The 27,519-nt window shown below is 32.3% G+C and overlaps 2 protein-coding genes across 5 annotated transcripts in view; both read right to left on the bottom strand.

The window, feature by feature from the left end:
- Positions 1 to 1,747: 1,747 nt before the first annotated feature.
- On the bottom strand, positions 1,748 to 5,783 carry LOC148610081 (RNA-binding protein RO60-like). Its single transcript, XM_088542121.1, has 2 exons — positions 5,451 to 5,783; positions 1,748 to 3,671 (listed from the first exon to the last, which is right to left on the bottom strand). Exons 1-2 carry the CDS (start codon positions 5,693 to 5,695, stop codon positions 2,228 to 2,230), a joined length of 1,689 nt encoding a protein of 562 aa, XP_088398247.1. The 5' UTR covers positions 5,696 to 5,783; the 3' UTR covers positions 1,748 to 2,227.
- A 4,859-nt stretch (positions 5,784 to 10,642) lies between these two features.
- LOC148610080 (MOB kinase activator 2-like) overlaps positions 10,643 to 27,519 on the bottom strand; it is a 57,738-nt gene continuing 40,861 nt past the window's right edge. For all 4 annotated transcript variants that reach the window (XM_088542125.1, XM_088542123.1, XM_088542124.1 and 1 more), the window contains exons 3-5: positions 19,982 to 20,078; positions 18,784 to 18,908; positions 10,643 to 14,627 (exon numbers count right to left, since the gene is read on the bottom strand). In XM_088542125.1, the coding sequence (XP_088398251.1) occupies positions 14,338 to 14,627; positions 18,784 to 18,908; positions 19,982 to 20,078 (512 nt within the window). In that variant the 3' untranslated portion in view covers positions 10,643 to 14,337. The remainder of the gene's footprint in view (positions 14,628 to 18,783; positions 18,909 to 19,981; positions 20,079 to 27,519) is intronic.

Here is a 27,519-nt window from a genome sequence, read left to right as displayed (position 1 = left end):
ATCTTTAATAGAAGTGATCTTGTTAACTCATGATCAGTTGTTGACGAAGTAATGCAGTTATGCCTAACTTATGCTATAACACCAACCTGGAGTAATGCAATAGAAATGTAACAAGCTCCGACAGACTTGATTTGTCTTTGAACCAGGATAAAAAAAAAAAGTACATTTTGCCTCCAATGACATATAGGATCAAAATAAATCTTCAAATTATTTTCGAAAGGTTGGGATAAATGTTTCAAAGTTTATCCATTGTCACCCAAGTTTCCTGTGACACTTCTGTTCTCAGGCTGTTTTTAAAAACCAATCTTGCTTTTTTTATTAATGGATCCACAGCCTCCCAATATGACAATTGTCTTACTTTTCTCTAGCCTCATTAAGACAAAGATTTGTTTGGATGATTCACCTGGAAATACCTCGTCTTTTTCCAAGGTCCACCCAGGCACCCACACATCCTAGTCAGTGGCACCATCCAACATGCCCTTGATAGAGAAATCAGAGGCTAGCAACGCGTAAACGATTTTAATTAACAAAGTTGAAAGAAACGGGTCAGGCATAATACTGAAATAAAGAAAAGATAACTTGTTAAACAAGTCACTGTGACTGTTAATCCTAATACCGATAACTTCCTACTTGGAAAAACAAATTTTAACAATGCAAAATTGAAAGAAACGGGTCAGGCATAATTTTAGAGAAAAAAAAATAATTAATTATTAAAGTCACTGTGAATTCGCCAAATACCTTTCCAGTATTGATTCAGTACATGGCACTAGCAACTCAAAATTCCAAAGAATGCCACTGAGACTGTGCCTGGAAAACATGAAGACGATACAGAAACGTATCTATATATAGGTATAGAGAGGTCAATTAATACACTTTCCAATTTTCTGTTGTCGCTTAAGAAAAAACACTGCCCACCACTGTGTCGGACAAGACCCCCAAATACAATGTAGCGCAGGATTTCTCTATTAATATGATACGGAATCTTTGCTACCAGAAACGGATATATAATAAACGAAATTAAAAATTATATGGTTCTTGCTCTAAAAAAGGAGTAAATCAAGGTATTAATATATAGTTAATAACAAAAACTTCATCGATTGTGTGAAAATGGACCCAAATCAAGGATGGTCGACTTTCTAACAAACCATCGATATTCTGATAACCTCAAGGGTATATGACCAAGTCCTTCAACTCGCGTTTTCTACTCCAACCGGTACATCCTTCCAACTATAAAGACTTGATTTTTTGGGGGGGAGGGGCAGATTTCTCTCTCCCCTTTGGTTCTTGTATGTTTTGGCTTTTTTGTCTGAAGTCTGTCTTTGAAGCTTTGATTTCATTATTTCGTGGCTTTCCTAGATCTTATTCTACTTAAGACTGTAACATCTATTAGCATTCGAATTATAGGTACTGATAGTCTACTATAGCTTAAACCAATGTAATGTTCTTTTCACACGGAGAATAATAGAGGATATCTTCTGACTGTTTTAAATGGTGTATATTTCTTCCTTTTTCATAGAAGAAAGCTGTAAATATCTGCTTAACCCAATTTTTCACACACATTATTTTTTGAAAACATCTTTTAATGGGCTTTCCAAAGAATTTCCAGCCAAATTATTTTTGCGCACACGATCTGTAGAAATCCCTCATTGTTTTTAGGTTGTTTTTTTTACTGCTACCCCATTTTCTGGACAAAATCTCTGAATCTGTTAATCGCATTGTCTATTACACGAGAAAGAACTAAAAGATATTTAAAATTTACGACGATTTTTTTTAACTGATACTCCTTTTTATCAATATTACCAAATATAAACTTACAGAACATGTTAAGTATACGTAGTACTTTAAACAAAATGGCAATACAATAAAACAGACTGAATGACGTAATAATGACCGAGTCCAATTAAAATAATAAAAATAACATATTATGAGAAAAAACCAGCTAAATGGATGTTTACACTGTACACATGAAAATCATTAAACATTTTATTTTCATGCATTAAATCTTGTCACCATGTGACTACTTTTATTTACATTATATACACATTGGTCATTATCTACATTCTGACGCGACATATAATATAATGCCATTGTAATACAAAATATGTGTCGTTTCACTTGAAGGTGTTAAAAAATGTAAATATGATACAAACAAGAACATCTAAGAATATATATAACAATTCAATACAAATCAAATACACTACAGTTGCCAAGTCTGGGGAAAATTGTTTTAAAATTTCCCTGTAATGAAGTTATGCATAGCTTTTGGAGCTTCCGTGTCAAATCCGATAATGTCCATCATCAACGGATCTTTTGGATCAGCAATACTAAAACCGTTGCTGACCATGCCTACTACGACAAGCCTGACTTCTGGGTTGTTTGTGTATTGCCGATACTGCTGTAGTGCGGCCGATGGGTGTATGTTTCCGTAGTATGTTTCAGAATCTGTATACACTACGAAAACGTCGAACTTTTTCTTGTGTTCCATAGCCCATTTTATTGGAAGGGCACAATCTGTACTTGAGAAAGGAAGATTAGAACACGCCTTAACAGCGGTGTCGAGTGTGTCATTGCTAGTGATGTTAAGCTTGGTCAACCCACTAGAGAAACCCACAACTTCGACATCTTTCTCTGTTTTAGCAGTTACTAACATCATGGCTGCCGATGCATCGCGCGCTTCTATTGCAGAAGCCCCAATTACTGGCTGTCTCATTGATCCACTAACATCAACGGCCAAACAGAAACGTTTTCCGCTGGGCTGTACGTTGTTGAAACTTAAATAAAAGGCCCTTTCCAGTGCCTTTACGATGTTCTGATTGACCGTCCATTTAAGTTTGCCCTTATCGCCTCGACCAGCCTTGTATTGATTAAAGGCAACCAAAAGTGAAAATGGATGGATTCTTGTACGCTTCAGGAGAGTCTGATCAAGTAGTTTTTCAGTAACAAGTTTCTCTCCGAACGAGTCAACATCTAATAACTCCAAGCTAGACATTTTTCCAAGATTACGGACCATAGCCGTCATTGGCATCAGTCGGAGCAGGGTATCCCAAATTTCTTTGGAATCAAGAAGGTCTGTTGGTATGTGTTCACGGACAAGTTGATGCTCAGCTATAAGTGCTCTTAGCTTCTCGACGTCACCTTTTTTACAACTCTTAGCTTCTTCTACAGCTTGAATAAACTCTCTTACCTCAGCTAAATCTTTGTTAGGGTTATCTGGATTAAAGTTCGAAATGGATATGGCCTCTTCCATGTTCTTGATAATGTAACGGATGACTATTGATAGAGGGTGACTTGCCGGCTTTACATGACCAAGCCTGATAACATCTTTGTGGCTCCAGCCATGTCTAGCCTTGTACTTTGTAGCCAGATATGCAAGTTTCTTGGGCTCTTCATGGAATTGGTTATACCATCTGCTGATGGCAGCACGATGTGCTCTACCCCAACCTGTTCCAGCACTTTCTGCTTCACACAGTTTTACAAATTCAAACAAGTGAGTTGGTATACGGCAAACATCAGTGAGAATCCTGTAGGCGGCAGCTTTTGTTTTCGGTTCATTGGACCTCGCACATATTGCTAATGCATTCAGAGTTGGGGTTTGCTTACATGCTCTGCCATGCACGCTTACATCCTTAATTAGCTTAACCACCTCTTCTCCTTTACCTTTCATGATTAGCCTACAAAAAATGAATAATTATGTCATTTTCACTTAATTCTTTTGACAATATCAACGTAAAATAATGGATGAAAGATAACCATACGTAATGCAGACATTTGTATTTATTGAAAGGGGGGGTAATTCTGCTTATGAAAAGACACAATACTTGTACTGCTATTAGCACTTTAAAAGAGTAATATGTTGTTTCCAAGACTTAGACTTTTTCATTTAGGAAGGGAAATTATAAGAAACCTGTAAAAGGGTTTGAAAGTCACCTTGTTGTTTTCTAACCGGTATTTCCTATGTAGAATGTATTGATGTTTTAAAATATTTTATGTTAACTTTCTCTAAATCCTGTTGGTGTTGTTTTATTTATACTTTTGTTTTAGTAAATAATGTGTGCTTATCAGTTGCTCTTAGAAATAAAACTAGCTTGCAGAAAAAGCGAGTGCTCTTTTGAACTAAATAGAGCTTGTCGTCTTTTGTCCGATTTGTTGTATTCTGTATTGATCTCAAGAGTTAAATCCGAATTCAACAGATTCGTTTTATTGTTGCATTTTCCCACCATTGTCCCATGTAAGGGGGTTGAGCACTCAAAAACATATCTAGCCCTGGCACACACTGTATGTGCCCGTCTCACGTCAGGAACTAGCTGTAGTCTAGTGGTTGTCATTGTTTTATTTTCTTATGTTCAGTTTTTTGGTTTTTTTTTGGTATAGATAAGGTCGGTTTTTGTCTTTAAGGATAGCTTCACATCATATATTTGGGGCCTTTTCCAGCTTGCTTTATGGTACAGGTTTTGCCCATCACAGATGACGGTGTGGTGATCTGTAGAAGTTTAAGTACCATTCTATGTAAGAATCAGGCAATGGGTGGCACATCATTTTCCCCAATTTAGTCATTTTTGCCTAAAATATATTCAGTACATCTACAAAACAACCAAAAAGCTATTTAAGTTTATTCTGAAGCATCTGTGACAAGATATTTTTTGACTACTTATATAGGGAAAGAGTGCGGGAAAATTTGCCCGCTATTTTTCTGTTGTGCATTTCAACTGAATTTGAACCATCAATATCTTAAAACGCAAATTTTACAAACACTTTGATGGTTATTTCTGGTAGTTATCAGGTATAATTAATTGGTTCATGCAATAAAATCTGTTTTTCCCCTTCATGTGCCACACCTTATATCCATTTTGCCCGATTCTTAGATGGAGAAGTACTTAATTGTTTGATGGATGACTATTCCATCGGCAATCATACAATATCTCCTAATTTTATACTATCAGTACTGTTAAAAATCAATTTATTCTTTCCTTGTTGAACAGGAAAGAATGCAAAATTTTCAGTAACCTTACCAACTTCATTACAAAAGTACTATTCCCAGGGGATTTGCATGGACACTTCCAGGGTATGAATACAGACTCGTCCATTCTTCAAATTTCACAATAAGAGAATGGTCATAGTTTTTTGTTCTTTTTATTGTAAACAAGATAATATACTGTAACAAATACTCTGAACTACTAAACGAGACGATTTTTTAAATTCCCCTTCCCATTACAATTGACACAAAACCATGATTATTTGGTCCATCTTTTAAATGATGATCAAAACAGAAATATATTTCTATTGTTTGGATATCTAAATTGGAATTAAAATGCCTTTCAAATTAACTTGCATTTCCCCTTTTAATTTCTTGGCAAACAGATCAATAAGATAAGAAAGAATGTAAACTCATTCAGAGTAATCGTTTCGTTCAGGGGAAACCCCGGAATTTGTTTCTACTTTCGTTTTCATACCTGTCAATACATTGAATATTTTCTCTCTTCAATACTGGTCCTGTAACGTAATATGACCCTCCTTCGGTCCCGAGACACAGGTACCGAAGTAAGCGGGTTTCATCGTTTACGGCATATGAAAAGCCGCCCGCCGAGTTCTCGACCATATCGTACGTCAATTGTTTCGTCTGAGGAGTCGGATCTTCCTCCATTGGTTGTATTTGGAAGCCAATAATTTCTTCTTCGTCAAACTCCATACCTGACATTTTTAAATTGAATAAGAAATCCGGACCCGGAGTAAAAAACTCCTAGTCAAAAGAAAGGTTGCTTCTTAATAGAGTGAACTACGTAGATAGATTAACTCCTTTCGAGTTTGACCGCTGCTTGTAAACGAACGTTGTCCTAAGCGCTATATTAACTGAGATCATAATCTTTATTTTTAGATCAAAATATTCCCAGTTGTTATATAAAGTATCGGTGGTTTCCAGTAACTAAAGAAATCAAACTAAATAAACCTGACAATAACTGTTTAAGGGCGTGACAACCATTTGGTTTTAGGTAGCTAGAATCAAATTTGAAATAAAAAGGCAGGTCGATGATGTTTGGTTAAAAAAAATACCAGCATGAACAATTGGGTAAATCCATGACAGACAGTAAGTAAACAAATAATTTTAAGTCGGGTAAAATTATACGGAAACAAAATCTAGGACGCAAAATTTGACATTCTAGCCACCCCCACCCCCTTTAGAAATCAATGTTAATACTTGACCAAATTGTTTCTTATTTCACCCGTGAGTGCAAAAATTTTCTACTTTAAAAATCCATGGTGTAATGAGAAGTCCCTGATTACACCAGGCTTGTCTCCTTGGAACATCACTGAACTCTTTCAACGAATATCGCAAGAAAAAAATAAAGGATATATAGATAGATAGATAGATAGATAGATAGATAAAAACAACTTTATTTGAACAAAACGAGTTATTATTACATAAAAAACGCCAAAAGCAAGGTCATTCTCACCGTGCGCTAGTGATAATTCTCAATTATGATTGAAGAAAAATATTGATTCCGCTTAAGAAGTACCGATTTTCTGAGAAAAAGACTGCAGGTAATGAGTTGCGCATCATTTTCTTATTTTTTAGAACTTGCTTTGACGGTCTAACTGGATCACGATCAGTTGAATTACTGGCTTTTCTTGGATCACTTCATATAGTTTTTACAGGGCTGAGTTGCTGCCAATTCAGTACCCTTACACATACGTATTACTATTGAGTATCATTCAAATACATAAACCTCTTCATATATTAACAGTCTAATTTTTCAGAAGAGAGGACGCAGAGGACGCTTACCCTACCGGTGCACCTGGTCCATGCTCCCAGTTTTTAGTGGAGTCCGAGTTGCTCATTTACTTTTGTTACTTTGTATGTATGATTTTAGTTACTTTATGTTCTTTGTTGTGTATGTCTGTTTTCCATGTCTGGTCTTTGTCCCTGGATTACATTCTTTTGATTACCGCTGTGGCCTTGGTTCCCTTGATTACTCTTTTCTTCCATGCATATCATGAAAATTTGACTTATTCCAGCAGCTGGTCCTATTGTATATTGTATATTAGTAGTGAACCTCTCCCCCGATGTAGCCTGGTCCCAGCTCATGGCATCTCGTCTACTGCCGATACACATCAAGAGTCCGAATTCCAGGCTACCCATGAGGGTATACCCACATTCAGATAGAGCAGGGACGCTGGTTAGTTTATATCCCACAATTAAATTTACATACGTTTCGAAAACCCGTATGAACTAATTTCGATGATTAAAGAATCTTATTCTGATTTTCAGATCTAGACAGCACTTTCTGCATGTTCCCTGGTTGAACCATGTTCCATCCTTGAATTCGAACGGCAAATTTTGCCCGTCAGCCACAAGGGCTCGCTATCACTATCAAATGCATGTATGCAGCCCGACTAACTATATAAACGCTAGTACAATCCATTTAAATTGTTCTAAAAGTGATGCATTATAGCGTTATTATTATGTGTCATAGAGTATGACGTTAAAGCCGGGCTTAAGGTAGTACTATACGGTTAGGTCAGTTCTGAAAATTTGGTCTCATTTTGTTGAAATAAAGCTGTTTTTAGGCAGTCCGCACAGAAATTTCAAGTGTTTTTTTTTTCATAGAAAATTACATATTTACTAATCCTTGGTGTGTGTAGGTTCAAGTCATTTATAAGTAATTTACTGGTTATCGTTGTAAAATCCACTAGCTATGGTAACATACTTAACAAAATATTACTGAGTTTTTGGTGCAAATCAGAGGTGCCTTTCCAAAACTAACAGCCAAATACTATGTTTTATTAAATATCAGGCACTTAGACACTATCACAGGATGAAAGCATGCAAGGGAGGAACTTTGACCCCAAACATCATCTGCCTAAAATACCAAAGAATTTCGACGGTTATGCTATGACTTTGATCACAATTTTAGTTAGGAATATAACGATATGACAGGAAAAAAGTCAGTTTATAACTCCGTCATTATTTTAAAGGGTGAATTTTTCAAAAGTTTTAAGGGACTACCATTAGATTCTTAGGAGGGATTGCAAATTTTTTTCCGGTCAGAAATTTTATTTCCAGCCTGGTGAAAGTCAGATTATTTATTTTCATCATAACCTTGGCTAGATTATTTATTTTCAATACTCATAAAAGAGTCTTTTTTTTATGAAAATTTAAATGTGCATATCCGGGTTACCAAAATATGTGGTTTGGGTTCTATATCAAAGCCAGGATTAATATATGTTTAAATCCTTGATCAAAGCATGTGCTATTTTTTATGTTCATTATTATTTATTTTACTAAACAGAAAATACCAAATAAGGTATTTTTACTGAATCATAAATACTCTAGGGGTTTTGACGTGGAAAAATATGTCAATTTAAGCGATTTTTCGATGGGCTAGCGGTACATTTTTTTCGTTTTACCCCCAAACCCTTAAGTGTTAGAGCAAATTTCATTTCTTGATACCATTGTAAAGTTGAGATATATCAGGCTACATAATGATATCTGTATTTGTTTTGTTAGTTCACACATACTATCCCATGAAGACTTAGACGCTCAAACAAGTGAGTCACAAAAATCTTGGCTTTTTGACCCGGTGGGGTTCAAATACAGGCTTATACTGAAAAACAATCCGAAAATACTCTGGTGACGAAATGATTCGGTAATGGGAGGTATAAAGGTACCTAAAAATCACCATAAAGTTGATGAGGGGGGGTGCACGGTGGACCCTCCCAGCCCACAGACTACTACACATTACCCCAGTAAAGTTTATGTACATGTATTTAATATTGCCACTGGGAACTTTTAGGGTGTTGTATAAGTATAAAACTTGTGGAGTATTTAAACATGTATACTTTTCTAATTTATGAAACTATGGCGAGCGTAGTGAGCCAAATGTTTTAAGGTTTTGCGGAGGTCAGAATATTTATGTTCATTTTACTAGCCAAGATCAGAATATTTATTTTCAATACACTAGCCAAGGTAAGGATATTCACTTTCAATTTACTAGCCAAGGTCAGAATATTCATTTCCAATTTACTAGCCAAGATCAGATTATTCATTTTCAATACACTAGCCAAGGTCGGGAAATTTATTTTCTAGCGATTTGCAAAGTCAGACTATTAATTTCTGATATGATGAGGCCAGATTATTTATTTCCTAAATAATCAGAGACAGATTATTTATTTTCAAAATCTGCCAGCCCCCCTCCTTTTTATTTTATTTTCCGATTACTCTACTGGAATATTCCAGGAAAACCTAACATATCGTATCTAAGAGTATTCACTAAACTGAACGAAGTATCGTAGCCTGATTTCAGTTCAATAAATGTTAGCTGTACAATTCATGTGAAGTACATGTACTTATGAAAATTGACATCTTACATATCTAATAGAGATTTTTGGTGCCTACTCTCACTAGAGCTGCGAGCGAGCTCACCGAGTGGTGCACTAAGCTTGCAACCCTAGCCTCTGTGGAAACTATTTACTACCACAATTACAGTTGTCACAGGGGATATCCAGTCTATCTACAACACTTTCAAAAAATACTTAAAATCTTTTCACACTTCTAGATTCAGGGATTTTGTACATACCATATACCCCTGAGCCTGAGATAAAGGATACTAGACTCTATGAAGTCAGCCTAATATCTTGACCTACTCTTAGAGAACAAAGGAGATGAAAAGTCCATGACTAAACTATGCAATATGTATGTGTTGACTTCTTGTTTCATATTGTAAACTTCCCTTTCATTTGTGGCAATATTCTTTCAGTACCTGCTATTGAGTTTTCATATCAAAACTCATACGTTATGCCAGAGCTTGCCAAAACTACAGATTTCTTTGTACCTTGCTAGACTCCTTACAATTGGGTTCCTGGATCAGGGGTATGTTCCTACAAGAGTAAGGCCATCAATACTAAAGTTTTAAGGTCTTCTTCAAGAACTTATGGATTGTTATGATATATCCATGTGCACCATAACAACCGATTTGTACACAGAGTCATAGTTTTCTCTCTGGTATATCCTGGACTTGGACATTCTATGAATATCTAGTTCAAGAAAAGCAGAGGACACTTAACTTACATGTGCACCTGGTTCATGCTTCCATTTATTTTGGTGAGTCCAGTTTGTTCATTTGCTTTTGTTTCTGTGTGTGTGTTATCTTGGTTATTGTTCTTTGTTGTGCGTGTCTGTTTTCTTTGTCTAGTTGTTATCACTAATAATTGTCTTTTTTATTACCATTTGAATCCTGGTTCCCTTGATTTCCCTTGCAATTCTTAAGTTGAAAGATCTCCCTATGGAAACATCTAGTAATTATTTTCTTTCTTAGTGCAAACCTACAAAGGATGCCTAAATTTTATTTCATCAAAATACATTGAATGGTTAAAAATATTGACCATGGGACAAGACTAAAATAGAGAAAAATGGATACAGTAATTCTTATATACCTACATACTGTAAATGCATATTCATAGGTATTAATTTTTGCGGATTCAAAATTTTTATAAGCCTTATATAGTGTTAAAAATCAATATTGCAGCAGGTACTATTTTTTCGCATTTTTATACTCAGCTTGAAAATAGCGAAAATTAATATGTTTACAGTACCCAGAACTTTTCTGGGGAGGAGCTTTTAAAACAATGACGAAATAAATGAAACAAATATGTTTATAACCATTTTAATAATTCTCACTATCAACAGCTTTCAACATCAGACCATATGATAATCATAGAAACTAAATATTGCACACAATTTTTCATTCCTACATAAACAATAACAAATGATATACAAAGATATGTTGCTATGACAACAGCCAAACAGGACCACTGTCTAATACAAAGACTCAGAATACTTCACAAAAAAATTACACTTAAAAAATGTTACAAGCCTTAGATTTCTATATGTCTGCAAAATTGTAAATAAGAGTTTTCATTTACATGTATTGCAGAAATGAATGCTTACCAAGTAACATTCTAAATTAATCTTAACAAAAACCATGTTTTTCTCCTAAAATTAGAAAAAAAATAACTTGTGGTAGTTTTAGTACAATGTCAATATCCTTCCCAAAAACTTAAATTTGGAGATGGAAGTTTCATGGTCATAAACAGTCAAACACATAGAATATTCACATTCACCAGCACGACATAATACCCAATATTGAGGATAATTTTTTTTCAGGAAGGAGGTTAATGTAATGTGATGTATAAGTAGGAATACTAAAACTCTAATATCATAATACTTAAATTGCAGTGGATTTCTTTTAGTTTTCCATGAGCATTGCGAGGTATTCATCGGAGCACAAAAATAGCTTTGTAGATATTATACATATAGCACAAGTGAATGCTTAAGTACTTCTCCATCTAAGAATCAGGCAAAATGTGTATAAGGTGTTGCATTAACAAAGTATTTATACCTGATAACCTCCAGAAATAACCATCAAAGTGTTTGTAAAATTTGCCTTTCTAAGATATTGAAAGGCAAAATATGTATAAGGTGTTGCATTAACAAAGTATTTATACCTGATAACCTCCAGAAATAACCATCAAAGTGTTTGTAAAATTTGCCTTTCTAAGATATTGATAGGTCAAATTTAGTTAAAATGCACTATGGAAAAATGGTAAGAAAATTTTCCTGCACTTCTTCCTCATATAACTGGTCAAAAAATATCTATGTTACAGAAGCTTCAGGATAAATTTAAACAGATTTTCAGTTGTTTTCTAATTATATTGAATATATTTGAGGCAAAAAAGACCAAATTAATAAATATTATGTACCACCCATTGCCTGATTCTTACATAGAATGGTACTTAAATATTGCAAAATGTATATTTCATAGTTTTAGTAGCATAATAAAATTGCTTAGTCATGGTAAACAATGAGTAAGGAACATTTATACAAAGATTTTTTTTCAATTTATAATAACAATCGGGAAAAGGCACTGGACCATATTTTATAACATAAGTAAAGAAAATCTGCAACTGAGTACACGAGAACAAATCTTTGGGATCTTTGGTATAAAGAAAATTTGATTTTAGAACAACAAAGATCCAGAATTTCAGACAGATTACTATAATGGTGAATAAAGTATTCGGATATTTTCTAATGACAGTGTCAGAAACAACTAGTTGCAGAAGGTTGCCCAGGGTCAAACTATTTCAACTCCTCTAATGACTAACATATGTTTCAACTCTTTATGTAAGCTCCATTAAAACAATTTCGATATATTGACTTATCAAAAGGGGAAGTAACTTTAGAGAACTGGTTGTCAAGCAAACAGTTCTAACATTACACCTTAAGAGGTCATGCACTGGTGAAATGTTTGAATTCATCAACCAGTTACTGCATAGATAACAATGAATTCTTAAACAGTTAAAAATATTACATACAACATGTATAATGTATATGCTACTTTCTTTTGTTTTTTTTTAAACATTTCTTTGTTTCAATGACACTTTCTTTCCACTAAACAAATTTTGATTATAATTTACCTCAAATACTGCATCAAATTAAAGTATAAACAATATTGCCATTGTGCTTACAAAACCCACACTGAGAATCATGTCAGATAAGTTATATATGTGAGTATCTATTTTAAACCATAGTCTATGATCAAACCAAAATTCATCTAGTCTAGCAATATCTAGCAAGCTCTAAAATGATGAATAAGATGAACATACATGGAGAAAAATGCTATTCATGAAATATCAATATCATGTTTTTATGGTAGATCAGACCACATATTAATTTTTTACTGTCAACAGAAGTCATAAGACCTTAGGGCTAATTTTAGAATATTTTTTCAAGACTCTGAAGCAAATATGAGATAATATATAAGGCAAGATACTCCAGAGTTGTCTAGCATATCATTACCATTCAAAAGCAAAGAACACAAATTTCCATCACCAGGCCAGCTATAGTATAGCTTTTGATTGTCAAAACACAAAAATAATCATTTCAAGAAAATTGTCAAAAAAAATATGAGAAAATAATACATTAAAGATATTCAGGAATATTAGTTTGACAGAATGGTAAGCAGATCTTGCATATGTGGAGGAAATGATACTGAATTACATGTATTAATATCTTTTTCCAAAGAACAACCTAAACAAATACATGTATATTGGTAGCGTCCTTTTAGTGCAAGTCATGAAAGCTTAAAAATGCAGACTTTAGAATTATGCATATACAATTTACATTAAAGTTTCTAAAGACCTTCAATTTCACAAACAAAAAAAGTTCTAAACCTAAGATATATCATAAGTTTTGACATCACAATGTGCTTTTTCATTATACAGCCACACTGTCACAACTTAAGACCAATTTTAAACTTGCATCCATTTATGAAATCAACTCCTTTCTATAAAGCTCCTTTGTTAAAAATTTACTTCCCTTACTGCAATGTTCAATTATAATCAACTGCAATAATAAAAGAATATTAGAGCTATACTCAACAAATGAAATGAGAAGTACATTGAAATGAATAAGAGTTATCCTTCTTTGTGTACAATAACAAATTGACTAGATCATGGTATTGGGAGAAATTCAGCATTCTTTAAGTACATTACATTTTGTTCCCTGTATTCATGTTAAACCATTGAGCCCAAAATGTCTAAAAACACTTATCCATTTCATTTTAAATGATGAAAGTTTATGTCAAAAATTGAGGACCATTTAAAAGTAGTCCAGCCCGGAAAATGTACTTTTTTCTTGATTTTGGGGGAAAGGTTTAAACATCAGTTTGCTCATTCAAACTAAAGTTGCTCAGAAAAAATATATACATTTTTTGGCAGAAATGAAAGAATGAATGTCTAAAAATCATGTGTACTGGTACATTATAGAAGTTTTTTTTATACATGGAAAAAATTGACATACAGGCTCTACACTAAGCCTCAATAACTACAATGAAAGCAATAAATACATTAAAATGAATTACAATCTAGAAGGATATTTTTGTAAAAATACAAAAATTTCACTGTAGTGACAGGATGTTTATTTCATTTTTATCAGTATATTGCATGTACACAAAACATGTGTTTTTCTACACAGGCTAAATTGTGATGACAAAAAAAAAATCACTGTAGCATGTTATTTTTAAAACCATACCAGCTAGCAAATGTTTTATTTGGTGTTAGTCGTAATAAAGACGCTGAATATTCGACCACCACAAAAATAACCTCGTAAAAAGTAATCTGAACTGAGATCTTCCACACACACTAATAAAATAAACAAAAAAAAACTCAAGCTGTTTTTTTTGGGTATTTGGCTGTTCTGTCGACATCACAGAGAACACGTTATATCACCATCTGTCATTCACCCACACATTACTGTCCATTCGTCCATCCTATCTATAAGTCTAGCTATGATCGGGTCACCTCACTAATATCCTTCCCGTCATTCTGATTCGGGTCAGGTAACTGTTTGACTAAAGCTTCTAAAAGATCTTGCAACACTTCCGTTTCTTTATCCTCCATTAAATCGAATTTGATATTGAAAACCATAAAGTGTGTGAACAAACTATTAAGATGTCCGTGTATGCCAAGTGTTACACAGTCTGAGTAGTGTGAATGATACATGTGGGCTAACACATGGAACAATAGTTTATGTATTTTCTTAGTCGTTGCCTCGAAGCAGTTTGGAAATGGCTGACCTGAAAATATACAAAGAAATTGGTCATTCATAATGCGTTATCTTTCTAAAATTATTGCTGATTTTAAAGCAGATACAGAAATGTTTAACAAGCAGATGGTACCAGGCTTTTAATGTGTATTTTTCACAGTAATACTGCACCAAACTACTAAATTTTCAAACAAATGGACAGGTACAAAGTCCAAGAGTGATAAATTAAAAGCAATTTCACATCTGAGATATTGAAATTACCGGTATATAGAAATTTTATTTTTTTACACTTATCTACAAATTTGACGTTTCTTTATCTCCAAAATACACTTGCATTAAAAACGTTTACCCATCATACAATTTTTGCAGATTTAGAACTTAAAAATGTAGTAGTGATATGCTACATTCATCAACTGAGGCAAGTTTTAAACTGATGACCGAAACCTCTTATATTATCTGGACCCTATAAAAATAAAATGGAGCCAAAACAACACTCCAATTTTTATTATTTCTTAGAAAAAGAACAGTAAGTTTTTAAAGTCATTTATCAAAAACATACAAATTATTCATGACAAAATATGACATACATTACAATAAAAGGTCGTAAAATAGGTCTACATAGCAATTCACTGCATGTGTTACATACTAACTACTAATTAACGGAATATATCATAATAATATGGGTCAGGAACTTAAATTCTATCAATTATCATTGACAATACAAGTACATCATGACCATCCAAACTTCAACATACATTATAACTATATATAACTCAATGTAGAATTACCAACTCTCTTTGAAAATATTCTTTTTCTATCTGAAGTCAACCAAGCAAAATTCCATTAAATTGTAGCAAAATTTAAATAATGCTTCAGACCTGAAACTTTACATCAGTATTTTTGGTTTTGTACAGATAGTTTTTACATTTGTTTTTATTGTTGTTAATGGTCCTTTATGTTTAGAGATAAAAATGAAAAAAGTATCAGTTAAATTTATCAGGTCTTAGTTATAAGTTTTTGCAGTAACTTTCCATGTTTTAGTGTAAATAACCATAGGAAGATCTTGTGGGTAGGGTAGGATGGTCGTGGCCCCCTACTGAACTTGATTTCTATTTACCATTATATTGTTATATTTTTTACATTTTGATATTGAAAAACTCTCAGAAAGCAATATAGTTCAATACATATTCAAGCAAACTTGATATATAGCATTGTCTGATCTACAAAAATGAGTGAAATATTTTCTTCACATTTTAGGCCAGGTTAAGACCCTTTATGTAAATCTCTAGATCTATCACTGATAACTTTAATACACTTAAAACTTAACTTTTCCATTAACTCTATATACTTTTGCTATCTAATAGTATTTGCAAGTAAACAATATATTTTTATAATTTATTCAGAATGTACCAGTAAACATCTTTGAACCATCAGCTGTTTCAAATATTTATAACTACATTTAATATGTATGTAATGGAACAGAAAATACTGAACTTCTTTTTAATGAAAATCTCACCATAAGAATGAAATGGTGTGATACCTTTCGACCAATCAAATCAGTTTATTTTTCTAAAGGCTAATTCTGGGTAAAAACAAACACAAGCAGGACCTAAGATTAATGCTATGTTTAAAAGGAATAAATTTGTTTAATATTACATGTTTATTTTAGGTTTATCCTACAACTGGGCCTTAAAGAATTGAATTAGTGCTGATAGGTACATCAACTGCCCAAACAATTTTGAATAATCATCCTGAATACTTTTCCATAGATACAAAACTAATAAGCTGACATGTAACTGAGAAATAATCTATAGACTTGGTACAAAATATACATTTTAGTTACATTCAACTAAAAAAATGTATTAATTTGCAAGAAGCCAAAAAAAAAAAAGGTATTAGGACACAAAATATTTAGTCTTGAAGAACTTTAGTTTAATGTTTACATCTTTGGATCTTTTTAGTATCTCTATAAAGGTATCAACTGAATTACCAAAAATGTTTGTTACCTAGGTAGGAGGCTAGGTAGGATACCCACTACTTTCTGAAAAATATAGGGGAATCTTTAAGGCATCTGCACCATAATGCAGAGTCTTAAAAAAAACAACCAGAGCTGAATAAGTCCTTGTTTTCTAATCCTGAGACCTAAATGTTACCTAGTTTCAAGAAAGGAATAGACCTTGTTAAGACTAAATAAATTTAATTCTTTCAACTGACCTTCAAAACTAATTTGTTTATTTAAATGACTAAGACCAGTCATGGTTATTTTAAATCAATTTACCCATAACTGAAATTATATAGGTCACCAAACCTATAGGGTATTCCCAAAAAAAAGATGAGAATATCTTCTTAGTTGGCAATATACAAAACATACAAAAAAATACCACAAAACTACAGAAATTATTGAAATCTGAAATTGGTCGTCTTGAAATACAACTTTTCCAAAGGTTTACTTTCCTTTTCTTATTGTCAACTCTATTGCCAAAAAAAAACACAGACCTCAGTAGATAGTTATATTCTTTGTGGACCAGGTTACATTGTAAATAAAACATTGAATTTCAAAGTTGAAAGTCTTCCTGCCCTCCATCTGAAAGTTCACCAAAAATTAATGACAAAATTCTTACGAAGTTAAAACATTGACTGAAAGTCTTGCATTTCAAGTATGAAGTTCAATTTTGCAATTATTTAATGTGTAAGACTATTCCTTTGACAGTGAAATACAACCCATTCGTCCTTCATAATGTTAAAAAAAACATCTTCATTTTAACCTCTACAAAAACATTTCTTTTGTAAACTTGTCCAGGCCAAAAACTTAAGAACTTAATTAATTTAGGCAAAGGACATTCACAAACCAAAGCCTTACAAAAACTGGAGGTTATTTAGAGACCAATGTTTTCATTTCATTGTGACCAAAATATTTCATCACAAATCAAACCATCTTGCGTACCCTAATATGTCTGAAGTGAAAAGGGGTCAAAATGCCTGAACAGTTTATCCAACATGATAAGGATTTTATGGTCCTTTATAACATTATGATAAAACTTGAAGAAGACTTTGGTTGAGCAGAAACCACAACTGAAGAAGAAAGACATGTAGATCACTTGGTACCCTGAACTCATAAAAAGGAAGGAGTGGGAGAAAAACATTATCTACATGAACTGAACATAAAACGTGTACTGTGACTTACTGGGAAAGTACTATTGTTTGTGGGGTACCAATTTTCATGGTTTTTGTGGATAGACTAAACCACGAAATCTGGTTTCCAACGAAAAGGAAATTTTCATTGATGTGTATACTGAAAATTTCAAAACCACGAATTCAAGAATCCACGAATTTCTGTTTCTTAGCCTTTCCACGAAAATTGGTATCCACGAATTAAAATACTTTTACAGATTTTGGAATTGATTCCATCTTCATCATCTACTCAACTAAGCACAATTAAATGGTATGCTATCTATTCTATAGGGTTGAAACTTTTAATAACAAATTGTAAAATCAGAAACCAATATTGGCACTTCTTCAAAATCAAAGATATTAAACTGAAGACACCCAGTTGTAAAATAATAGCTAAGTATGACATTAATGTTAACTTCACTTAACAGTGATATCCGTAATGTCATGGAAGAAATAAATTGTACTCCGCCCAAAAGCAGATTGCCTTTATTATACCTGAATTCATTGATTTTTAGTCATATCTATTTATTATGCAATAAATCAGGAAGAAATCACCTCTGAAAATAAACCTATGACTAAAACTAAAGTACAAAATAAATATATAGATTGGTCCTTAGTGTTTAAAAGTCTATTGAAAATTGTTATGATTTTTCATTAACTATATTTATAAAAGTTTCAATCACGGATAAATCAAAACTACTTTACAGCCAGAATAATACAGGATGCCAAGCCAGTTACATTAGCAAGCTAGTTTTTAAAAAAATCTGTAGTAATAGAATGTAAGACAATTGGGACAGGACAAATAAAAGAACCAGTTACAAAATTTACAAACAAATGAAATCTACGTAAATTTAAAGAATATACAGTTATAAAAATCTGTTATCATGAATAAAAACTACATGGTTTATCAGCAAAGTTCAAGAATTAGTAGTATAAACCTATATCAAATATCCCACCACTGCTACCAAATTATGTGTAAGTACTCTTTATGAAAAAGCTTCCTATAAATATCTTACCAAATTTAGTAGGGAATAAAGATTCATCTGACAGTTGCTTCTGTATATATGTTGTTATATAATCCACATACTGTGGTGCTGTATATTTACATTTTTTGCCTTTATCGTCATGCCATAAAAATTGCCTGCAAGAGGAAAGAAAATGTTTTGTGTTTAACTATACAAATCAACTAAAACCTTTTCTGGCAACCAATGGTACATTTGGCTTAATAATTAATAGGTTGAAAGTAATTTTAGACATGCAAAATAGTTTACAATTACTTTAAGAACAGAAGTCATTCAAATACCATAATACGTGCCCTTTGATTTTTTTTAAATTGAATATAGCATCATTTCAGTACCCAAAATGGGTAGTGAAAAATATTTGATAGACATGATGCATATTTTAAAGAAAATATTTTTACAGAGAGACTTGCAGGAAGTCTAAAATACCATTTACAATTTAGTATGTTTACATACTGTTTAAAATTCTATGCATGTTTACATTTCCAAAAGAATTGTTTAATAGTACAAGTATAATCTGTAAATATTTCACCGATTTTCAATGATGGAAAAGAAGCATTAAATATTTTTTTTTGTTTGCTCTTTGTATAGGTGAACTTTGAAGTTGGATTATAAAGTGTGTAAAGTGATTTGTCTTCGCCAAGTCATGTCTACTAAACATAATACATCTTTACGAACCTGTAAATAATGATGGTTTTAGTGTGAATGGAATTTTAAGATACATTTCTACATAAATCTGTCACATCAAAGTAAAAGTATGGAATTAATAACCCAGTGACCTCATACTAGCTTAGGACAGAGGAAATATTTTCACTTTTCTACACTTTGCCAAATCAAAAGTGTTGACATGTGCTTTAGTTCTTTTAGTTGTTAAAATTCCTTCATCAAAATTTTTGAAATATGAGAATCTATTGAGATCTTTTTCTATCACTCTGTAAACCTGTATGTCAATAATCTTCTATACATTTTACTAACTCTTGACTTTAGTTGAATTTTTGGTGAATTTGTGCACTATTTTCTGGTTTACTGCTAATGCCAAAGGTAAAAGATAAAAATGTGGTAAATATGACTCTTTGCTAATTTTATTTTACATATAAAGATTTAGAAATTTTGATATGGTGCAGTCTCAAGCAGAATATCACTGTGGTATAGTATCTTGATCCATATATATTGCTTGATTGATTGATAAACTTACACATTCCCTGGACCTGACATACTGGGACAAGATTCTGATGTACAGTATTCTGATACTACTCCATACATAAGGTTGACATGGTTAAAGAATGAGATCGCTGAAAGAAGATGATGAAAATGTAATAACAGACCATGAAAACACAATCACAAGAAAAGAAAAGAATGGTTTAATATGTTCTACATCTTTAGTCTTATGTCATATGTATTTTTACATTTGGTTTCATTCAAATAACACATATTTATGAAACTTTGACTAGATCAATGATCACAGCTTCAAAACTCTTCCTTGTACAGTGATTATGGTTATGAGGCCAAAAAATAAAATGTCTCTTTCCCACTGCCCTACCTAACCTACCTACCCTACTTTTGTGATTACCCTGAACATATTATGACCGTTTTGGCTCAAGCATTGCTATAGTCTAGACTGTTTCCCCTTTTAATTCAATGTGGAATGTTTTTTTTGAAAAATAACCTAATTTTGCTACCAACCTACCCTATTTTTTCTTGCTTGTAGAAGGAAACAAGAATATAATTTTTTGGTAACAAAACAAATAATAATAACAAAACTACCAGATCAAGCCTAGGGAATAGTCCAATGGAGAGTCTGTAAAACAAATGGTGATATCAGGTTAAAAACTGGGAAGTAGGAAACCACCGCATTGGTCCTGACTTGGTCCAGGCATTTCAAAATGAAAGGCAGGTTAAACCGGGTTTGATAGTGGGCTAAACCTACTCCTATTATGGTTCATTATTTCTGGTATATGAAGTTAGTGTTCAAGCTTTATACTAAAGCATTACTATAAAAGTAAGATCTCATGTTAGTACAAAATTACAATCAGAAATGCACACAATAATTTCTAAATTTACAACATTTATATTGTAAAGGATCCAAGTTTAGTGCATCAAATGCACAAAGTGTGCATAAAAGACCAATTAAAGTCCTACAAATAACATCAACACAGCAATAAACCTATCATGTAACATGATAAATACATTCATTCCCTCTGTATCTTTTACCTATGTGACCTTGGAAACCTCTTGGCACAATGGCATAGGACCTACACCTAATAAATCATTGACTTGACACTAATAAAATGTTTGTATCTATTAATATTATTGTGTATAATTCCCTCTGAGTATGAATTCTGCTTAATCAGCAGTTCAATAAATGTCTTTTTCAAGGTATACAGCACAAAATGTAGATGTATAAAAACTGTCTATCATAATAAATACTGACCTTGTAAAGGTCACCTCAAGGATATTAGTGTCTATGAAAATTTGGAAGAAGTATAAAATAATTACTTTCACAAGTGATGTATTTTTTTCCCCTTTTGATATCTTTTCAGTCATTTGGGTGATCAAAAATAGTTTTTTGGTTTCCAGTCCCCCCCCCCAAAAAAAAAATACTTATGAGGTTGCCTCAAACTCATATAACTGTCATATCATTAAACAAAAACCAAAAAAGCAATCATCGTATTCATTAAAAGCAGAAAATATTGCATGAAACATAGACAGCGATATAGATCATTGTCCTCAGATACTATATTACATGACACAAAATTCTTTATTCTTTGAAAATGAAAATAAAAATCAGTGATTTCTTTTAATGGTTCTCCATATCATAAGGTTATACCATACTACTATGTGGTACAGCTGTGTGAAAGACTCTACCTAACACTAGTAGAAGCCCAGTTAAATATCTTTAAATCAATGAAATTAAATCTAGAGAAAAAAGTTGCAATTTAAAGGTAACTGCATTCAAGCAATATTTACAGTCCACCATAAAAAGCATTCAATTACATCTATTTTCCTTCATAATTGATTTGTTCTATTTTTAAAAGATAGGCTCAGAACATAACAATGATAAAGCAGAAATCTGACAATGACCTCCCAGTACTTGCAAACTGCAAATAAATCTGTGATAATAAGAGTGAAACTTGACAGCTTGGTCATTAATGAGGACAGGCCTTCATTACAAAATGGCACTGTGGAATGGGATCTTTCCTCAGATATATTTACCATAAAATGCAATATATCAGCCACATTTTGCATGTATGTATGCTGAAAATATGAGAACAGCAGTCACTGACCCTCAGTTAACTTCAGTCAAATACCCCATAATTACAACAGTTTTTTAAACTGCAATAACATGCACCTAGTCTCCTTAGCAAGGATAACTTTAGTCTAATCAATTCAAGGCTACCATTTTAAAGCATTTATTTCATTTCAACAATAAACAATAAGACAGACCCTGTTTTGTTTTGTTTTTACCCTTTTAAACAAATAATCTCCACCATCCCCCTTTTTTTCAGTAACCTTAAAAGTATCACACCCTCTTATTTAGGGGCTTTCAAAGGACATTGATTTTTTTTTTTTTCTTATTTTTCTCACTATAAACAGGCTAAAAAATCTCAAACACCCTCCTCTTTCCCCAAATTTTAGAACATCATATCCCTTACTAGGGGCCTCTTACAGGACACTGACTTTCTCTGTTAATGATATAAATCCTATTGTTATCAATCAATGAAGCTGTAAAGTGGCAATAGGAGAAAATTACAGACCAATTCATATCACCAATCAATGACTATCACAGGAACTCATAACTAGATACAGATTACAATATAATGTGAAATTGACCACAAGAAGTAGTAAACTGAATTACAGAGAAAGGTGTCTATATAAACTATATAATAAAAAAATCTGTCAAAACTGAATGATGAAAAAATCTGTCAAAACTGAATGATGAAAAAATCTGTCTAAACTGAATGATGAAAAAATCTGTCTAAACTGAATGATGAAAAAAATCGGTCAAAACTGAATGATGAAAAAATCAGTCAAAACTGAATGACGAAAAAAATCCATCAAAACTGAATGATGAAAAAATCAGTCAAAACTGAATGATGAAAAAATCTGTCTAAACTGAATGATGAAAAAATCGGTCCAAACTGAATGATGAAAAAAAATCGGTCAAAACTGAATGATGAAAAAAATCTGTCTAAACTGAATGATGAAAAAATCAGTCAAAACTGAATGATGAAAAAATCTGTCTAAACTGAATGATGAAAAAATCGGTCAAAACTGAATGATGAAAAAATCAGTCAAAACTGAATGATGAAAAAATCTGTCTAAACTGAATGATGAAAAAATCGGTCCAAACTGAATGATGAAAAAAATCGGTCAAAACTGAATGATGAAAAAATCGGTCAAAACTGAATGATGAAAAAAATCCGTCAAAACTGAATGATGAAAAAATCTGTCAAAACTGAATGATGAAAAAATCGGTCAAAACTGAAAGACGAAAAAAATCTGTCAAAACTGAATGATGAAAAAATCCGTCAAAACTGAATGATGCAAAAAAAAGTATAAACCAGAGTTAGAAACCCTTTCATATCAGTTCTTATTGCATTGAACCTAGGTAAACTGAACACCTGCCTAAACCAGACAAATTCTACAGTCAAACAGGGCTTCAGTATAGACAGTTTTTTACTGTTAATTAGGTTAGAGTACAACCAAAATGATAACCTTCACATTTCTAGCATTAATTTTTTTTTCATTTCATCAAAGAGTACAAACTTTCAGTAAATTTCAGAATTTTTCTAATATTTCTGGATTTACACTGTGTAACAATTCAATTCCTGCCACCATATTGATGACACTGTGTGATATTGACCACACAATCATAACAGATAATAGGATGTAGTTTTTCATATTCAAATGCTTTGAAGATTTATTGATTAGAATATGTAGTCTGAACAGGAATTTGTTCTCTTGAAAAAAAAATGACAGTTATTAATTGATATGAGTGAAAGGATTCATGACTTCAATGGCTTATAAAATTTTTATTCCTTTATGTCACGAAAAAGTCTTGAAAGTATAAAATTTACTCCGCAAGTGTAATGTTTCCTTTTCTTTTTAAAAGCAATTATTTCTATTTCTCCATTTGAATAATTGTTCATGAATTTACAGATATTCAAATTTGGCTTGCACATGAATATTGGTATACTAATAGTATTCTTATGTAATCTGTAGAACAATAAAACATTTAACCATGGTCAGTTTCTTCATTCATAATAAAATATTGGCTAGATTACATTTAATTGTATCCTTTGCTTGAAATGTTATGAATTTAAAACCCTGAAGTTTGATCATCTTCCTTTGCATGCATCATTCAAGCACATCTACATATATTCAGCAGATTTCTATAGAAGTCACTGAAATGTTCAGAATGAGTAGTACTTGACCAGGTGCATGAATAAGTTGACAAACAGACAAATAAGTTGACAGGGACAATTTTCAACCCAATCCAATAAAGAGCTGGGCTTTAAGCGCATGATAACCTGTTGCCCTTTAACTTGTCTTTATGCCTTTAATGAATTTATAAGATCAACCAGAAATACTGTGAGCCCTGTCAAATACACCCCCATCCTCCCAAAAAAAGTAAATAAAAAATGCACAAAAAATTCGGCACTATCAAGGCTACCTCAATTTTAACTAAGTTTGTTGTCTTGATTTTTTCACCCATACATTTCTATCTTGTTTAAAACAAACTTTTCTGACAAGGTTACCAAGTACCATGGTCTCTTTTAAATGATTTTTCAACTTATGTCAATAGATATGAACAGTTCACCAAAGTTTCATTAAAGTTGGTTAAAGCGTTTTTGAGTTATTGTCCGAAGTGTGGACAAATTGATAGACAACAGTATACCATGATACGTCCCGTCTTAGACAGGCGTATAAAAAACTGTTGTTGAAACAGCTATTCTGCATAATTTACATTGACCAGAAGAAACTATTTTCAGCCATAAAGTGAAAGTGGCAAATGGTCACTTGCTTGCAGAAGATCAAATTATTGGAGGATTAATGCCTTTTATCTCAATGACAGGTCACTTGACTCCTTTTTTATGTAAAGGGCAGATATCTTAATTTCTAAAAATTAAAGCGAACATTGTTTTTCTATGTAAACCAATGTAAAATCATTGAACCCATAAAGCCTAGCAAGGAGGTTTTTATCTGAACCTGTCAACATTTATATGTACTCCACTTGATAAAAAAACTAAATCATTCCAGCTGAATAAAAAATTAAAACTTTTTAATACAGCTGACAAACATTCAACAATACACCCACCCAGCAGGCACAATGACATTCTAACAAAATAGAATGACTTGGTAAAATCACAAAATACCAAAAAACACTTCAAAGGCACAAGACCTTTTTCAGTAATTTAATCAGATTTTCTCAGTATCAAGCTGTGTCTTGGCCTAATACTGGGAGTATCAAATTTCAACAAATGAAAGATGTTTTAAACTTTAAATCAGACTTACCGTAGTTGCTTAAAAACTAGTCTAGGTCTTTTTGTCACAAGTATCAAATTTTAGTTATATTAAACTTTGATAGGAAAAAAAAAACATTAGGAAATAAAAATTCTTTTCATGTAATGTGGTCCGATTCTTTCTTTATGGGACTACAAAACATTTAAACCCTCTTAAATTTCTGAACAATATCATTTAAAACGATCAACCCTGCACAAATTTTTATTTTATAACTGCATTTTTATTGCAAAGAAAAGAAAAATTGTCACTCGACTGATTGAAAAAGCAAAGTGTGTAATTTACATAAAGGTCTACAATGTTTCAATCATTCACATAACCACCTATTACCCCCAAGTAATACCTCCATTAATTACAAGATTTATTTTTGTCAAAATGACAGGTCCTCAATAGATAATTTGTTAATTGACAGTTTCGAATAGCAATACACAAAGTTAAAATCAATGGGCTTTATATAACACCTTTTATTAGGCTAGATTATATTCTCTGAACACCTGAGCCTTTTGAACTCGGCAGGTGAAAATTGAAAATCTTATCTGCAAATTAGAAAATCTAGCATGATTTTCTAGTCAATTGAAATTCACCTTTAAGTTAAAAGGAACAACAGAGGAAACTTTATCTGGTTTAGAAAACCCGATTTATAACTAGGCCAAATACTTTCATTCTGTGAAATTTAATCTTTTTTCACTTTCGTCTTCCTCATTCCTCCCGCCAAAATCATTACAAACAAAAGCAGTACAAGGTACAGCTCCCAAGTAAGAGTGAGGCCTGATAATAACATTACAGTTTACCACCAGTACATAAAAAAATTGTATAACTTTTTATTGTTGGTATAAAATAAATACACCCAAGAAATGATATCTATATTTATTTTCATACAAATGAAAATGCAAGAGGGATAACATTAAAATTTCACCTGCCTGACCTTTACATTAACAAATACTTAAATTTCAAGAGAGAATATAATAGTACAAGGACCTCTTGAAAAATTCATCAAAGGTTTTTGTTTTTTTACTCAGTTGATTTCACAAATCAAAGCAAAAGAAAAATAAATTTCCAATTAATCCCATTTCCTGGCTCTAATTCTACTTATATTGAATGAACTATCTACATTTAACTAAAGATCAAAGGAAAAGCTAATATTTTCTAGTAAAATGATTATTTTAATGTTCATGTCTGAAATATGACCAAAAATATACATTATTGTACCACCTAGACACATTACATTACAAAGTTTTGCTATATTTGTCATTGATATTTTAAACTATGACTAATACTAAAACTAACCGGCAAAAATGTGTACTCACAAAAAAAAAAAGAAATGTATTAAAAAGTATTAATGGCTATTCCATAGTTTTTTTTGTTTTTTTTTTTCGGTAAGAAAAATGATTAATAGGGTAAATGGAAGAAGTATTGTTTGTGGGCTACTAACTTTCATGGATTTCATTGATTGGGTCAAACTACAAAAATCAAATTCCCACTGAAATGAAAAATATTTACATTGCAAATTTAGTGGCTACTTATTCAAAATTCATCGAACCAAAGAAATTTGATAAAACAATGAAAACTGATACCAATCAACTGAAGTACTTTTACAGCATTAACAGAAACAGAATTAAGATGAGTCATGTCATCGTGAACAATCACAGTTGCCCACAGTCCTTTACTATTACTGGTGTTTACTAATAGAAAAATTAACTGGAAAGAGTGAATAACCAAAATATGATCATGAGTGCCGAAGAACACCTAGATTTGAAAAGTGCCCGGAACTTAGTCCATGCATGAGTCAAATCTAACTGCATTCTTGTCACAAGTGATCATATTTTGGTTATTCATGATAACCAATTAAGTAGCACTCCAGCTAAGGATCATGCAAAATGTGATTCATGGGTAAAAAGCCTACATATTTTTATTTTTGATATTTTGTTTGAAATGTCATAGTAAACAGAAATTAACATGTGGTTTATCATATCACCCGTGCTCTTAGGAGATAAAAATTGTATAGAATGCACTGTAGATTTCAAAATTAAGGGAGATAACTCTGTAAATGACGCTCAAATACAATAGAATCTACTGGATTTTCAATGTTGATTATCTTCTAAGAGCAGGCAGATTTGAATGAATAATTACATATTTCATAGTATAGACCCATAAAACAACTTAATTACAAAAATAAAAATATGTAGCCTTTTTTAAGGTGTATCATACGTT

The sequence above is a fragment of the Perna viridis genome, chromosome 8 (genome assembly GCF_037379345.1).
Source record: "Perna viridis isolate PV_CMFRI_1.1 ecotype Kerala chromosome 8, ASM3737934v1, whole genome shotgun sequence".
Classification (NCBI taxonomy): Eukaryota; Metazoa; Mollusca; class Bivalvia; order Mytilida; family Mytilidae; genus Perna; species Perna viridis.
The sequence above is the reverse complement of the archived record's forward strand: the minus strand, read 5'-3'. Positions and strand labels throughout refer to the sequence as shown.